Here is a 16037-nt window from a genome sequence, read left to right on the forward strand (position 1 = left end):
ATACAGACAGTTGCTGTTACAGTAACCTGAAAGTTTTTTTTTTTTAATTTTTTTTTTTGTTTGTTTCCATGTAATTCCACACTTCAGACCTTGAAGCTGGAAAAGAGCAGCTCCTCCAACGTGCTGTGCGTGGCTGAACACTTATTCTTAGGAATACTGAATGCTAGGCATAAAAATATAGAAAGAAAATAAGGCATTAAAATGAGGCAAAGTCAATTTACAGAGATCCTGCTCTTGACACAGTTTAACTTCGGTCATTTGAGACCAACAAAAAAATTAAAAACAAATTTAAAAAAACCCAAAATTTCTTACTAAAAAGGAAACGCCAGAAAGTTCTGCCTGAGCAAAAAAAAAAAAAAAAAAAAAAAAATCACAAGTTTAACCATTCTATTTATTAATTTTTTTTTTTTTTTCCCAAAAAGAACAAGTGATTCCTTGGTGGTGGAAGTCCATCAGAACCTGAGAGCAAAGTCGCTGGTGGCATCTCCTGGAGGGGCAGGGACAGTCACACTCGTACCATGGGGCTCCCCCAGCTCCTGAAAGCTCAGCAGAAAAGGGAAACGAGGAACGTTCTCATCAAAACCTTGCCAGTGCTCCCCAGTTCTTGCATGTCCTTCATTCAGGGCCCAGAGGAAGCTTTTTGGAAAGTCATTAATTATGGATTGATTGCTTCTGTAGAGAGGGGGTTGTGCGTGTGGGCATGGACAGGGCTGCAGGAAGAGCCTGATCCATTTTTCCAAGTAACATCCCAAATGCACCAGAAAAGGACATTTCAGCAACTCTTCCTTTCTTCTTTCTTAAGTGCCAATTAAACTGACTTTGCAGTCACCAGGAACCCACGAACTGAAAGGAAACTCAGCTTAAAAACGGGTGAGAAAAATGACTTTTCTTATCTCGTCCTGAATTCATGATTTGATGGAAGCCTAAGATTGTGCAGCTTGTTTGAAATGCTGGGAAAAGCTGAGCAACGAGCCGAGGGTCAGCCAGTCTCCACTCCTAAGTGGCACATGCCTTTTAATTATGAAATTAAGTAATTGTGGGCACTGCAGAGAATTCCCAGGGGAGTACAAAAGAGTCTGTGGACGCTGCTGGCTACGGATAAATACAAATAATAGCAAAGAATTCATTCACAGGTCAGTCCTGCAGGGAAGCCACTCCAGAGGCCACTGTGCTGTCACATCCCTGTCCCCAGCAGCGCTCCCTGCACTGCTCTATAAGAGCAGAGATCCCCAGGGCAGCTCCCAGGGGAGCAGAGAGGGACAAGGCAGGGAGCTTGAGAACTCCTGAGAAGTTTTTGAGAAGGTTTTACAGTGCTTGGTGCTGGGATTGGGGTCAGGATCTGTCCTGAGCAATGGGCAAACCAGCAGAGTGTGTGTTGGGGAAGGGCTCCCAGCACAGGATGTTCGTTTTCAAAATTATCTTGTTTTTTTTGTTTTTTTTTTTTTTTACATTCAGTCTCCCGAGAGCAAACACCACATCAGAGCCCACGGGCTGAAAATGACACTGGAAACAATAAAGCTGCTTTTAAATATGGGACAGCAAAGGGGGAAACCAGTGAAGATTGTCCATAAGCAACAACTGGGCTCTTTCTTGTGCTCCCAGACCTCAGGAACGTGTTTGTTTATATTTGCACAGACACATCTTACGTAGAACTCCACAAAATCTACCAGTGTTCCAGAGTAAACTATTTTTTTCCATGACAACTAAAGCATGAGGCTGGATGGCCAAAGGCTTTGGCCCTGAGGGGGGAGGAATGAGGAGCAAACAAACAAAACCAGAGGATGTGATGGAAGTCGAGACAGACCCTTAAACCACCGTGGCACCAACGGAATAATAATAATAATTATTATAATTATAATAACGCACAAGAAATAGGCATGTCCAAGCTCCACGTAACCAGTGGCACCAAAACATGCAACAGACTAAAATCTATCCTATTGTTTCCCTGTGGTAAATGAAACACAGAATACAGAAGTCACTACACCAGTATCCCAAAACAGGACGCCACCAAATGTTCCTTCCAGCGAACGAGGCGTGGAAACCCAAGTCCAACTCATCCCTTGGGGTCTTCCTGCTCAGCTTCACAGTGGATCGTGGACTGTGGATGTCCCAAGCGTGGCAGGAGCTGTCCTGGGGGACGTGGGACGAGGCTGTCACCGCTCAGGAGCTCCCAGCAGCTCCCACCCCACCTTTCAGTCCAAGGGTTCGTTAAATTAGGAATTCCAGCGTCGTTGGCGGAGTCTCTCCGTGTGGAAGAGCAGGAGTTGTACCTGGAGAGCAGCGCTGGTGCATCACACAGTACAGGACTTGTCGGGGGGCTGCTGGGCTGCAGAGGTGGCCACGCCAGGGCTGCTGGAGCTGGTTTTGGGGAACACGGTCGGCTTGGGCCGCGTGGCCGGCGGCTTCACCTGCGGGGCCACCTTGACGGACTTGACCGGCCTGAAGGTGCAGGGAATGTCCCCAGCTGTGCTGGCACTGCGCTGGAACGGGGGCTCAGCGTCCTTCAGGAGCTGGGTGTGCAGGGGGCTGGAGGGCTCCGAGGTGGGGGCCACCACCGGGGACGTTTTTAGGGGTTCCAGGGTGTCCAGGACGACGTCAGGGGTGTGCTTGACGCTGCTCTGCCTCTCCAGCTCCCTCAGCTCGTTCAGGGCTGAGTTCATGGTGGCTTCAATGTCCTGAAAGCACAGCAGAGGAGCCCAGTGAAGGCACAGCCCACATTCACAAATAACCAGATAAAAGCTGTATTTTTGAGCACACCAACCTCGGGTCAAGCACCGAACTGTGCAGCACCACATCCTGCAGCCAATAATCACTAAAATTTTCCAGCAATGGGGAAGCAAAATAATTGCTAGCACTGCCTTGATGCTAATCTGGCCCTTCACTGCTCCTGATGCTGCTCAGACTTCAAAGTAAAGCTCCAAATTACAGCAATGAACAGAAACCAAAGCATTGGTGCCCATTCTTGCAGTTTATTTGGCATGTGAGATTCAGGAGAGTAAATTCCTGAAGGGAGCACTGATGGGCCACACACTGAATGCTGAAATCCTCGTGGGCTCTTGCTGCCTCATTGGTTTTCCTGCTGAGCTGTTCCCAGAAATGCATTTCACAGGACTCAGAATTTTAGAAAACACAGAAGGCGTCAGAAGCACATGCAGAAACCAAAACTGGCCCTTCTCCTTCCTCTTAAAAGGTATTACAGTTATTTAAAAATAAATTTAAAGAAAACTTTTGACCTAAAAGCACAGGGTTTTTGTCTCAGGACCTACACATTCTGCTGGAGTGTCCAGTGGTGCACAGAACTCCCTGGGGAGCAGGAGAGCTCAGCCTGGCTGTGACTCACAATTTTGGCTGCAGCTTTCCAGCTTCCTCAGAGCTTTTTCGGGGGTGGGGAAGGTAAATCAGTCAAGGAATGGTGGAAGAAAGCAGAGGCAGAAATCTGACACCTCCCACTCTATCTTGAGGCCAAGCAGATTTTTGTTATGAAGCTGGGGAAATATGTAAGATGGTTATTGGATGGTGTTTGAGCAGATACTACAGAGAAAAACACTGATTTAACACAGCTTGCATTTCCCTCCCTCCTCTATTTTATTTATTTTCCCCTCCTCTTTCCTTTCTGTCCCCAGACTCTTCTCCAGTGAAACAACGGAGTGAAGGCTTTGGCAGGGAGAGGAGACAGAACAACTTCAGTAAGAGCCTAATTGAAAAAACAAAGAATCTGATTTATATCAACCAAAGCCTCGGCAGGACAGGGAACCACAAAGACAACAGGAGCTGTACACTACATTTCCGTCGTATCAAATGGGCTCAAGGTACTCAAAAATGGCAAATTACAAATTCCCATCTGCATTAAACCCACTGGGTTTTAACCTGCCTCTATTTCTTATGTGGAGTCACTGTTCTGTCAATAAAAATGATGTTTAATTTTGATGTGTTTCCCCCCAGCTCCTTAGGAACCTGCAGAGCCCCGACCCAGGCAGAGCAGTCAGGTCTCCCAGGGCTGGCTTTGTAATCAGAGCCTGGAGAATTCCTTGGCTTCAGCCTGACCCATCCATCCCATCCTGCAAACAGAAAAATGCAGGCACATCCACCTGGGACGAGCCCTTTGGAAGAGGGAAACCTCTAACTTCACATCTTCACATCTGACTTCAAGGCCCTTGTGTAAACAACACTCCTGAAAACTGAAAGCCAGCAGGGTTTCACTCAGAGGTGCTTTCTGATCACCCTCTGAGCCCTGCAGGAAGGTGAGGGTGCCACTGGAGCACTGCACAATAAAAGCAGCCTGCTTTTATTTGGGCTGTGCTGCTCCATGTGCTTCCCATGGCACACCAGGGGCGTGTTAAATCCGCAACAGATACTTCATTTCTCTCCTGTCTTGAAGTTATGATTGTTTAATTCTCTGCTGACAGCTTTGGAATCTGTGTCACCTTCTGAAATGGGTGTTTTTAGTGTTGAGATTAAATTCTGGGTAACAAACAGGGCCAAGTTTTTACAGAGGAAGGACCTGACTGTTCATCTTCCCTTGCACACAGAGAGGATGAAAGGCCAGGCTGGGGCTGTGTCCAAAGTTAATCTTGCACTGAGATATTCACAGAATGCCTGAGGCTGGAAGGGACCTCTGGAGTCCAACCCACTGCTCAGGCAGGGTCACCTGGAGGTGACACAGGGACACGTCCAGGTGGGTTTGGGGTGTCTGAAGAGAGGGAGACTCCAGGAGCTCCCTGGGCAGCAGTTCAGGGCTCTGCCACCCTCGTGGAGGAGGTTGAACTTTTTGTTTTAATCTGCGGCTCCCCGTCCTGTGGCTGAACAGAGCCCGGCAGCATCCTGACAGTCCCTGGGGAGATCTGTACGGACCAGTGGGATCCTCCTCTCCAGACTGACCCAGCCCAGCTCCCAGAGTCTCTCCTCACACAGAGCTGCCCTCCCCTCCTGGGGAACGGCCACGAGATGAAATCAAACCCTGCCCTCCGCCCCCTCTTGCACCCCACACCCTGCAAGCTGGGTGAAAGGAAAGCTGTCCAGCAGGAGCTGCTGCTCACCTGTGCAATGACCTCGGGGTCCACGGGCCGGTGGTTGTTGAAGCTCTTGGACCTGCCGGCCGTGACAGCCTTGCGGATCTGGGGGCTCTCCATCCTGCTCTTGAGCGACGAGTGCCGGCTGATGGAGTTGAGGCTGCCGTGGCCACTGATGGAGCATTTGTCTGGAACCTCCTTGGGAAGACTTTGGCTCATAATGGGCTGAGATGAGGGCCTGGAACCGGCTATGGCTCCGGGGGAGGCTGGTTCTGCCAGGGAACTACCTAGGCCGTGGCTGTCACTTTGACGGAACGCTCTTCTGATGCTGCCTGACTCTGGTTTCTTTCTTTGCCTTCAGTCACAAAAGCAAAACAAGTCAATACAAGCAGGAACAGGGCTGTCATTTGAAGATATCCCCCCAAAAACAACACACAGGACATTGGGAAGAGACACAGAGGTACCCAGATTACAAACAGACCCAGGGGTTGAGGAGTGGTTGAGGTACAGTGAAATAATTACACGTTATAAATCATTCCAGTTCCACGCTTCTAACAAGAAGACCGAGTCCTGGCAGCTGTGCACATTCATAGCAAAACCAGAAAACTTGGGTGGAACATGATTAACTTGGTCAAGAGGAGAAGAATTTATACTGGAACAAAAAAAAAAAAAAACCAAAAAAACCAAAAAAACCCTCTGTGCCATCGACAGGTTTTGATGATGAGTTTTTATTACATTCCAAGAGCAGAGCTACAATCTTTGACTGGAGGACACAGTATAAGTCTACTAAGCTCCTGGCCCAAGGCATCAAGTTATTATTTTCAGAGATCAGCAAGCAAAGACCCCCAGTTTGGGGTTCAGTGATAATTTCCAATGTTTGCTGGTGGTAAGAGATGGTTCTTTTTCATGGCTTTGGCAGGACCACAAGGCATTATCTATGCAGGGCTACAGATACACCAAAGGGATGATGTCAAATGGATGAACTGGTCCAAAGAATTTAGTTTCTACCCCAGCACCATCAGGTCTGACAGCACGATTCCACTCAAATCATGGGAAGGCCAATGCAGCAGAATACTTTATGCCATAGGTCTGAAGCTTGGCATCCATTATACAGGGAAGGATCCATTTATATATAGCACCAGCCCCATGAATAACTGCAAGAAAGTGTTAACTCCAGTAGGATTTTGGCATCCAAATAATAATTCAGTGGGTGGCACAACTGTCATTGCGAAACCATCTGATTTAATTTTGCTCAAGTCTGTTCACACATAGGTCAGAAGATTCATTCCTAAAGAAAAAACAACAAAATGAGTCTTATGCTACTTATTTGCTAAATATCAGGTTCTTTAGTAAAGGGGGAAAAACCCCCAAGAACTGGAGTGGACATTCCCCAGGCTTCCAAAATCCACAACACACAACTCTAGCAAGGCCAGCAGATGGTGAAGCTCCAGCACAGGTCTGTTATTACACAGATCTCTCCATAACTGGCAGAATGGCCACTCCAGTGGCTCAGACAGCAAATATCATGAAAGAAAGCCCAGAGCCCAAGCTGATGCAGATTAACTCGGCTTCCCAGATATCACTGGAGCTCTGCTGAATCCCATAAGGAAGGCCCAGGCTCTCTAGGCCACGAGCAGGGTCCAAACCTTTTAAAAAGGATGGTTTTGTGCTAATGCCTTTACAGACTACATTGTGTGAAATTAACTGAAGGTTTAGAACATCCCCTCCCATCAAACTGTAATTATCACATAATACCTTCACTGCACACTGGAGAGAGGCGGGGGTTTTTAACATGAAGGAAATAATCAGAAATACACGGGGGATAAGCCTGTCTAGAAAAATTATTTAACAGATCATGGAATTTAGTCTGCTACTAGCTTGATTTTCCAGCTTTTTATTATGTTGAGTGTTGGCTAAAGCATCAATTTCTGGTGGATGAGGCAAGGTTAGAGCAACAGGGGGTTGTGCTGTTCCACTGCAAGCATACGGTTAGTAACCCGAGGTGAGCAGTGCTGCAGAAACAAAGGCAGTGCCAGATGGTGGGACTGCAGGTATGGCATTTATCACAAACTGGGACACAGCTTCCTGCAGGAATTTTCCCCCCAGCCCATCAAACAGGACGTGGTAAATGTGGGGGAGACGTGACAGATCACAGAACACGACAAGGGATGGGGACAACGACACGAGATCTCATCCCACCACTCCCCTCCCTTCCTCTGCCTGCTCAGCACAAAAAACAGGGCTTGGGGGAAAAAAAAAAAAACTAAATTTGGGAAACAGGACCAGATGGCACCCTGGAGACAGGGAAGAGAAGCCAGTGGGGTTTCAAATGAGCGATGGCCACACTGGTGACAGAGAGGGGACAGCAAAATGTGAGAGAGTTAAAAGAGGGGGAAGCAGAGAAGAATGGTGGCAGTGCTTGTTAATGAACCCTTCTCAGGGAAGGAAGCATTTCACTGCACTCATCACCAAGCTTTGACAGGCAGGGAAAACAATGCAAGGCTGCTCTTACTTGTTGATGTTTGCAAGGTAAATATCTGCGACGTGGCCCCCGCTCGGGCAGCTGGCACCAGCTCTGGCTGTCACTTTTTCCTCCGGTGGCTCAGAATTTATTTCTATTTCTGACTTCGGACTGGACCTTTCCGACATCCCATCCTCACTAGAAAGGAGGAGGGGAGGGTATCACAACACAGCAGGAGCAGCAGTGCTCCATTTCCAGCACAGCACTGTGTAGAAGTACACCCGGGATGGCAGCACGGAGTGAGGGTCTGGGCAATCACCATCACCTTCAAATCACTGAATGATTTGTCTGGAAGTGATCTAAATCATCTTGTTCCAACCCCCCTGTCATGGGCAGGGACATCTTCTGCTGTCCCAGGCTGCTCCAAGCCCTGTCCAGTGTCCTTGGACATTCCCAGGGATGGAGCAGCCACAGCTGCTCTGGGCACTCTGTGCCAGCACCTCCCCACCCCACAGGGAACAATTCCTACTCATACACCCAGTCTAATCCTGCCCTCCTGCATCCTAAGGCCATTCCCCCTTGTCCTATCACTCCTTGTGGAAAATCCCCCTCCACCTGAGAGATCCCAGCTGCGCACCCTCACCAAGACACCACAACAATTCTTTCCCCACCCTCCACCTCTCAGAGCTCCCCTGTGTGAACAGCTGAACTCTTCCCCAGGTGTGAGGCCACCCAGGCCCATCCCCAGGTGATTTTGGAGGCAGCCCAGGCTGCAGGGCTCACGTACGTGTCCTGCACCACGATGTACTGGTGGGGGATGAGGCCGTCGATGCCGTTGTGCCGTCCCTCCCACCAGTCATCCGAGGCTCGCTGGTAGAGCAGCAGAGAGGCTCCTTTCTTGAAGGACAGCTCCCGTGCAGTCCTTCCCAGGTAGTCAAACTTGGCTATGGCCTCTATGGGCTCACACTCTAGGAGACAGGAGGGAATAAACAACAGTTCACTGAACACCTGGGCTCAGGTGAGCGCTCAGCGGTTTAAATCCGCCATAAAGCAGAGCATGGAGAGGACAAAGTGCTCCTTCTTCAGGCAGCAGAGGGTTGGAAGCAGCAAGGTTCACGGGGGAATCCCTAAACTTAAAGGATGTTGCACTTTCATCCTTCCTCTCATCCCTACACAGAGGGCACATTTGTATTTCCAAGCCCTAAACCCCTCACAGCAATTCAAGCCAACAATGATGGAAGTGGCAAGGGCAGAATTAGGGTTTCATTAAAATCAAAAGGGTTTCATTAAAATCAAAAGGCTCACACTCTAAGAGATAGAAGGGAATAACCAACAGTTCACTGAACATCTGGGCTCAGGTGAGCAGCCAGCAATTTAAATCTACCACAAACCAGTGTATGAAGAGGATGAAGTGTTCCTTCCCTCTTAAGGCAGCAGAATTCAGAGGGGAATCCTTAAACTTAAGGATGTTGCACTTTTATCCTTTACCTCATGGAGGGCACATTTGTATTTTCCAAGCCCTAAACCTCCTCACAGCAATTCAAGCCAACAGTGATGGAAGTGGCAAAGGCAGAATTAGTGTTTCATTGAAATCAGAAGGGTTTCAGAGGTGGGAAGCAATCAGGTATGCTCCAGACAAAAATCTGCCTGTGGTTCTCTTCCTTAAAAGCTGCTGAAGTGAACCCCCTGGGCAGGCAGGGGAGGGAAACATTCTCTCATTCCACGCTGCTCCAGAAATAAAGCATCTATTCAGAAGGAAATTTCTGCTGCCTGTGAGGCTCACCTGACCCAGGGGAGCAGAATTCTGGCACGGTGGGAGGCTCTGCTATTCATGCACGTGTCATGGAAGCAAAGGAAAACATCCTCCAGAGCTGGGCATGGTGCAGGGGATTGGTGCTCCCTGGGATGCTCTGTGCCCACTCCTGCAAAGCTCACACAGGAGCTCCAGCCATGCCCTGCCACTAATCCAGGTCCCTGCAGGACTCTGGGATTATACACAGGCACAATAAGGGCATTTAAGACACTCAGGAAAATCAATGTGGAATTCCTGTGGATTATTTTTAAGGCTCTGAAAAGGATCTGCCACCGTTTGAGTGTAAATGTGTATTAAGGCAGCTTCTGGTTCTGGGCAGGGATCAGGGGAATGGAGATGAGCTCAACCATACAGCCCCAGTGGGCTCCCTCTAATTACTTTAAAGGAGCTTTAATGCAGCCAAGCAATCCATGGAAATTGAGTTCTTTCCTGCAGAAAGAGATTTGTGGTTCCTTTCCCCTGATCAAAGAGAGATCTACTTCTCCACACAGAGATCTCTGCACCACAGGAAGCTTCCACAGTGCAAGAGAAAACTAAAATGGGCTGAAAGGCCAAACATGAGGCACAGCTTTTCCAGTTATTCCTTAGGACAGGATGTGCTCCAGAACTGGGTCTGGAGCTGCCTGTAGGCTGCAAGGTGGTCACAGGGCTTGAGAAAATAATGGTGTAAATGCACCTGAGGCAGCTGGAGCTCCTCAGCCAGGCTGAGGGGGCAGAGCAGAAGCATCTCCCCCCAGAAAGCCCCACCAGCACCTGAAATCACCCAGCACCAAGGGACTGAGCAACAGGGTCTGAGATCCACCCCCCATAACCTCCACTAGCAAACCTGACAGCTCACAATTCTCCCAGAACACCCATTCCAGGTGAGCCTGTGGTCAGGCTCACACAAATCCCATTTACCAGTGCTCTGCAAGCAGCCAGGATTTGGAAGGTTGGGAAAAGCCTGGCCCGTGCTGGCAGCTCGTGGCAGGCTCCCCAAAGCACGTGGTTATCTGGGTTTGGCTCCTTCCTCCCTCCTGCCTGCTCTGCCAGCTTGTCCTAGCAGTTCAAAACCCCAACAGTGCTGTTTCTTGGTGTCCCCCTCCATTTAGGAAGGGGGTGGGAGTGTGCTTTGGTGAATTCCATCTGCTTCATTAACAAGTGTTTATTGTTCCAGATGAGCGTGGCACTCAGGTTTCTTATGTTTCCAATTTGCTTCTTAGGACTCTGGCTTTTCTCCAGAGGACTGATTTTAGACTTCAATTTCCAGTAGCTTTTTCCTACTTACACTTATGCTCAGAGCAGAAAACTGTGTGAATGAAGAGCAATAAGGCTAAACCAAACAATTCCCCCTGCCAGTCTGACAGCTTGGGCAGACAAGCAGCAAATTAAAACATTTCCACTGGTATTTATAATTTAACAAACACACAGTCTGCTTGTCTTTCAGCAGTTCTGACCTCTCATACCTGTCCCAAATCAGCTCAGGGAGGCTGATGAACTGCACAGATGCTCTGCCAACCACGACCTCTTCTCTCACCCCAAAATTCCTTCCTGCAATGGAGGTGGCTGGGATGACAGCTTTACTTTGGGAATATTAACCCCAGCCTCCCCAAAGAGCTCTAGGAGGTTTGGTCCCATCTGAAGAGTGGAGGAGGGAAAAGCCCCAGGAAGATCCAGGGTGGAGCTGTACCTGCACTGCTGAGAGGTGTGACCAAGGTGTGACACTGCTCAGCCCAATTAGCATGAGACTCATTAATTAACCACACAAAACAGACCCAGCCCCAGCTGCCTCCTCTGCCTCAGTGCCAAGTGCTTCCTCCCAAAAAGAAATATTCCACAGAGGTGCAGGACTCCATCCAAAACACCTCCCAGCTTCACCTTGCTCAGGGGCCCCACACACCCCATCTCCAGAGGCTGCAGAGCAGTGTCCCTCTCTCATCTCTGCTCCTTGCTCACCCTTGTGCCCTCCCAGTCACCAAAAAGATCTAAAAAAAATCCCAACCATGAACAGCACAAGCTCACAGCAGGCTGCAGCTCTACCCCAGGATTCACTTACAGCTCTGGGATGAAGTGGCCTGTCCTTCCTTACAGCTATTAATCAGAGATCCAAGCTCCAGGACACATTTTTCAGAGTTCCCACTTGTCAAACAGAACACTCTGTTCAAGGCAGGGAAGTGATCCTGTGTTTCCTTCCCCGAGGCTTTGTGCTTCCTCCCCTCAACCCTGCAGAGGAGTGCCAGTGCCTGGCCTTGCTGAAGGGAAAGAGACCTTTCCTTTCCTTTCCCTTTCCCTTTCCTTTTCCTTTCTTTTCCTTTTCCTTTCCTTCTCCTTTCCTTTTCCTTTCCTTTTCCTTTCCTTTCCCTTTTTCCTTCCCCCTTTCCCTTTCTTTCCCTTTTCCCTTTCCTTTCCTTTTCCCTTTCCTTTCCTTTCCCACTGGTGTGTGAACACCAGAGGGTCACAGAGAATGGCTCAGGTTGGGACAGAGCTGTAAGATCAGTGAGCTGTGAAGCCAAGTGGGAGCCAGGGATGCCAGGGGAGGGTTTGTTAAGCAGCTGCTGGAGCAGAGAGGCAACACAGGAGCACCTGGCAGGGCCACTGAGCAAATTCCTGAAGGCCAGCTCATAAAGGAGGATGCCTAATTTTAAGGGAATGCTGCTTCCCACCTCTGCAACTGAGGCCAGCCAAGTAAAACCACCCCAGAACTTCCAGAGCTGCAAAGGGTCTGAACACAAGAACAAAGCCACGTCCTGCCCTGGTGCTCAGCATGTCAGGGATCATCGTTTCACATCAGTCACTTTGTCCTGCCTCTCCTCACAGGATGTTCCCCATCCCAGGAGGAGGCTTTGGAAGTATCAAGGACACTCGTAACTGCAGTGTCACCTTTTTCTTAGGAAATATCCTGGAATTCTCAGCCTTGGCACCTCTTTTCACTGATCAGACAAGAAATGGAACTGAGCTTCCTTAACGAAATCCAAAAATTATCTCTGAGAGAGGTCCTCAGGACTCTCTGCTCTAAAAGCCAGCTCTCAGTGGAGGACAAGCAGGTTTGGGGTTTGTTTTGTTTGCTCCCTTAAAGGGCTGAGGCTTTGAGCATGGAAATGCCTGGCACAGGCAGAGGGCAGTGGGAGAGGACACTGAAACACAGCCAGCCTCCTGCTGAGACCCCAGGAGAAGAAGGGGCACGTTCAAAACTCTCAGGTAGTTCTAAAGATTCCCACTGATCCCACACCCTTGTACTTCATGCCATCAAATGCTGCCCTGTGATACTTCAACTGCTCTGATTTAAACTCCACTCTGGTATTTTAAACAAGCACAGCCTCCCCTGCCTCCCCCAAGGCAGGCTGCACCAGTTACCCCAGTAAACACCGTACCATCATCACTGGTGTGGTGCTCAGCTGTGACATCCTGCACCGAATCTTCTGCCAGGGCTCTCTCTCCATGAGGGCTTTCACTGCAACAGAAAGAAACAGCTTCAGCTGCTGGGAATTTGGGAATTGAGATCCCTCGTGGCCAACAAGCAGACAGAACTGGGAACATCCTGGAAAACAATCAGCTCTAACTGGGAATCCCCATCAGGAGTCAGTATTTAGGTTTTGCTGCTACAGACACTTCGTGGATGCATCTGCACGTGCTGAAGTCACTGTGGGTAAAAATCAAATTCTTACTTGATCAGCCAAACCAAACATCTTGGTGACCCCCTTCTGAGTGCTGTCAGCCAAGTCCAACTTCACATCTTACAGCCTGGACCTCTGCAGATGCTCAGCACTCAGGCAGCAGTGCCAGGCTGGGTCCAGCTCCTCCCTGCCATGCCAGGATTATTCCCTTGGCTGCACTCTCCATTGCTCTAATTAGCTCATTAGATGGCTGATGAGAAAGCTGCAGCTTCCTGGGGGAAATCCTTCCTCAATTTATAATGGTATTTCCAGGTCTGTGTTTGTCATCTCCCTCCATCCCTTTTTATCACCATCTTAAATGTCCCATTCATTTCCCTGAACAACTCCCACAGCCCAATTAGTTGCCTGTAAATAAAGATTCTAGAGCACCTCAACTACCAAGAGGACTCATTTATGTTTGGCATGAAGAAAAGCTTTGAAAGGATCAACAGACAACAAGTGGCAACCAAAGGTTATGTTTTCCTAAGAAGCTCCACGAGCAGCTCCCTCTGGACAGGAGCAGAAGGGAAACTGGAAGAGGATCCATTGCTTCTCCCAAGCAGTTCCACAGAGCTGCTGCCAGCTGGCAGCCCTGCCTGCCTGCCCTGCCTGCTCCTCCCAGGAGGAAAAAAAGGGATAAAACCCAGTGCTTGCTCTTCATCTTCCACCAGAAACTCCTTTGCTGCCTTCTCACACTGCGACTCCTTCAAGGTGATTTTTAATCCTCTTCACACAGGGGTAATTTCATCCCTCATTTTGGCCCTGCAATGGTTAAAGTAAGTGATGATGGTTGGACAGTGCTCTTCCCCTGGCAATCTACCTCCTGTGCTCTTTTAAATATGAGGAAAACAGAAAAAGGAGGAGGGGTGAAATGTCTGAATAACTCTGGTGTCTCGTTCTGTTTAATCCTCAGGACACCAGGCTGCCCAACATCCCCGAGCCAGTACCTCAGCAGTGAACCTTTCCCATCCTCTGCAAAGCCTTTGAGCTCCTTAATAAAGTTTACAGAAGCCTCTGAAGCCAGCTGGAGGCCCCAGGAGGAAGCAGCACTGAGGGCTAGAGTTTCACCCAGACTGTGAAGTCATGTCGAGCACAGCCAAAGCCTGCACAGAGCCCACGTGCCTCTCCCCAGCCATGCCTCCTAAAAACCAGCATTTTCCACCTACAAACCTGTCCTTGCTGCTGGCTGAGCCCTGGATGCTGCTTCTGGTGTCACCCTGGGAGCCCTGAAGGTGACAGCAATAAATCCTGCCAGAGGAATGGAGCTGAGGAATTCCCAGCAGGGAACTGAGGGGCAGCTCTGATCTCTGTGACAGGGACAGGAGCTGAGGGAAGGGCTGGAGCTGGGCCAGGGGAGGTTTGGGACAGATATTTGGGAAAGGTTTTTTTCCCCCCAGAGGGGTCTGGGGCACTGCTCAGGTTCCCTGGGGAATGGGCACAGCCCTGAGGCTGCCAGAGCTCTGGGAGCATTCCCAGGGATGCCCAGGGTGGGATTTTGGGGTGTCTGTGCAGGGCCAGGGCTTGGACTGGATGATCTTTGTGGGTTTTTCCAGCTCCTGCTGCATCCATCCCTTATCTCATTCCCTGATATCACCCCCAGGACATTCTGCCCCCACACCCCCCTGTGCACTGACACCCACACTGAAGGAACTCAGCACACTTCTATTCCCTTCATCTCATGGGACAAAACCTCTTGTTCAAATTTATGTGTTTCCTGAAGGCAATAAATATTATTAAGCTCACTTTTTTTTTCCCCCTGAAATTCCTTCATACATAACATCAGCTAAAAACATCAGAGAGAGGGGTGAAATTAAGAGAATTTCCAAATGGTTTTGGCAAGTCCTCTGCACACAGCAGTGAGTTTGGAGGAGCCTCTAAACGAGGAATGATCCCACAGCTCTGAGACAAGCCAGGGAAACAAGGCTTGCTCTGTCACCACAGTGACTTCATATAAAAAAACCCCAATTTATTTTAGTGCATCACTGACATTGCTGTGACGCTGAAGGAGAGCAGGAGCAAGAAGTGGGACACAAGTGAACACTGCTGATCCTCAGAGGGAGGAATCAGCTCTGCCAAGAGGAAAGCAAACCCCTCCTTTCTTTTCCTTTCCTTCCCCCCCTGGCCAAGCTTCCACCCCAGATGACAGGAGCTGCTCTGCCTGAATTGCTTCCAGATGTGCTCTCAGACTGAGCACGTGGCCGGGCCTCTGGAGCTCCAGGCTGCATGGAAATGGTGATTTTGCATTCCTGCCTCTTCCCTCCCCGTCCAGAGGGGCTGCCCTGGAAATTAAACTGTGCCACAGCCTTGGAGGTTCAGCTGTGAGTGACCCCTGTGTCTGCAGCACAGGCACTCCAGACAGGCAGAGAGAAAAGGCAAAAGCAGGAGAGGAAGAAAATAAAAAAAAACAAAACCAAAACAACAAAAAGAGATTGATTTTGGCAGTTACTAAACCAGAACATCCAAGAAAATCCCTGCACAACCTTGCCCTTCAAGATAAGTGAGCGAGGTTTGACAACTGAATAGCTACTTTATACCAGCTTATTTCTTTTAAGATGATGACTCTCCAGAGAGACCAGAGCCATCTTTGCTGCTATAAAACAGATTTTTGAAAGGCTGGGCCAGAGGCTGCCATCCCAAATTAGCCAACACAACTGCAGCATCCTAATCCATGGATAAACACCCACCCATGGCTCTCCTCAGAGCATCCCTCTCACCAGTAATCCTCCGTGTTTCCACCTCTGCTGTAGACTGGGCCCTCCAGCTCCCTGGGTCCTGGGAAGATGTTCTCATGTTGGATGATGATGGTTTTGATCAGTTCATTGACGTGAGCCTGGCAAGAGACCTGGTCGTGACCCTCGGGCACAGACATCAGCGTGGGCCCAAAGCAGATGGCCAGGTTGTAGGGATCCATCATGTTTTCTTCACTGAACTGAGATAAACTGCAAAAAAAAAACAAACCCAGAGGTGGGAAGGAGGGTGAACAGCAGAAATCATCCTCATCATCACCACCCTCTGCTCAGAACACACAGCTGAGCTCAGGTTTGCTTTGGGCTTCCTGGGACACAAATGTTCTCTGGATCCAGGTAAAAAATGAGACACTGATGGTATTTACTGAGAAATGA

General features: G+C 49.2%; 1 protein-coding gene across 4 annotated transcripts in view; it reads right to left on the minus strand.

The window, feature by feature from the left end:
* Positions 1-2291: 2291 nt before the first annotated feature.
* SRGAP2 (SLIT-ROBO Rho GTPase activating protein 2) overlaps positions 2292-16037 on the minus strand; it is an 89895-nt gene continuing 76149 nt past the window's right edge. For 3 of the 4 annotated variants that reach the window (XM_062509736.1, XM_062509735.1, XM_062509734.1), the window contains exons 17-22: positions 15630-15854; positions 12634-12713; positions 8258-8438; positions 7522-7668; positions 5037-5364; positions 2292-2675 (exon numbers count right to left, since the gene is read on the minus strand). In XM_062509736.1, coding sequence (XP_062365720.1) covers positions 2292-2675; positions 5037-5364; positions 7522-7668; positions 8258-8438; positions 12634-12713; positions 15630-15854 — 1345 coding nt within the window. Of the gene's footprint in view, positions 2676-5036; positions 5365-7521; positions 7669-8257; positions 8439-11127; positions 11135-11858; positions 11881-12616; positions 12714-15629; positions 15855-16037 lie in introns of all 4 variants that reach the window. The other variant, XM_062509737.1, reaches the window with a different exon arrangement.

Source organism: Cinclus cinclus, chromosome 27 (genome assembly GCF_963662255.1).
Source record: "Cinclus cinclus chromosome 27, bCinCin1.1, whole genome shotgun sequence".
Lineage (NCBI taxonomy): Eukaryota > Metazoa > Chordata > Aves > Passeriformes > Cinclidae > Cinclus > Cinclus cinclus.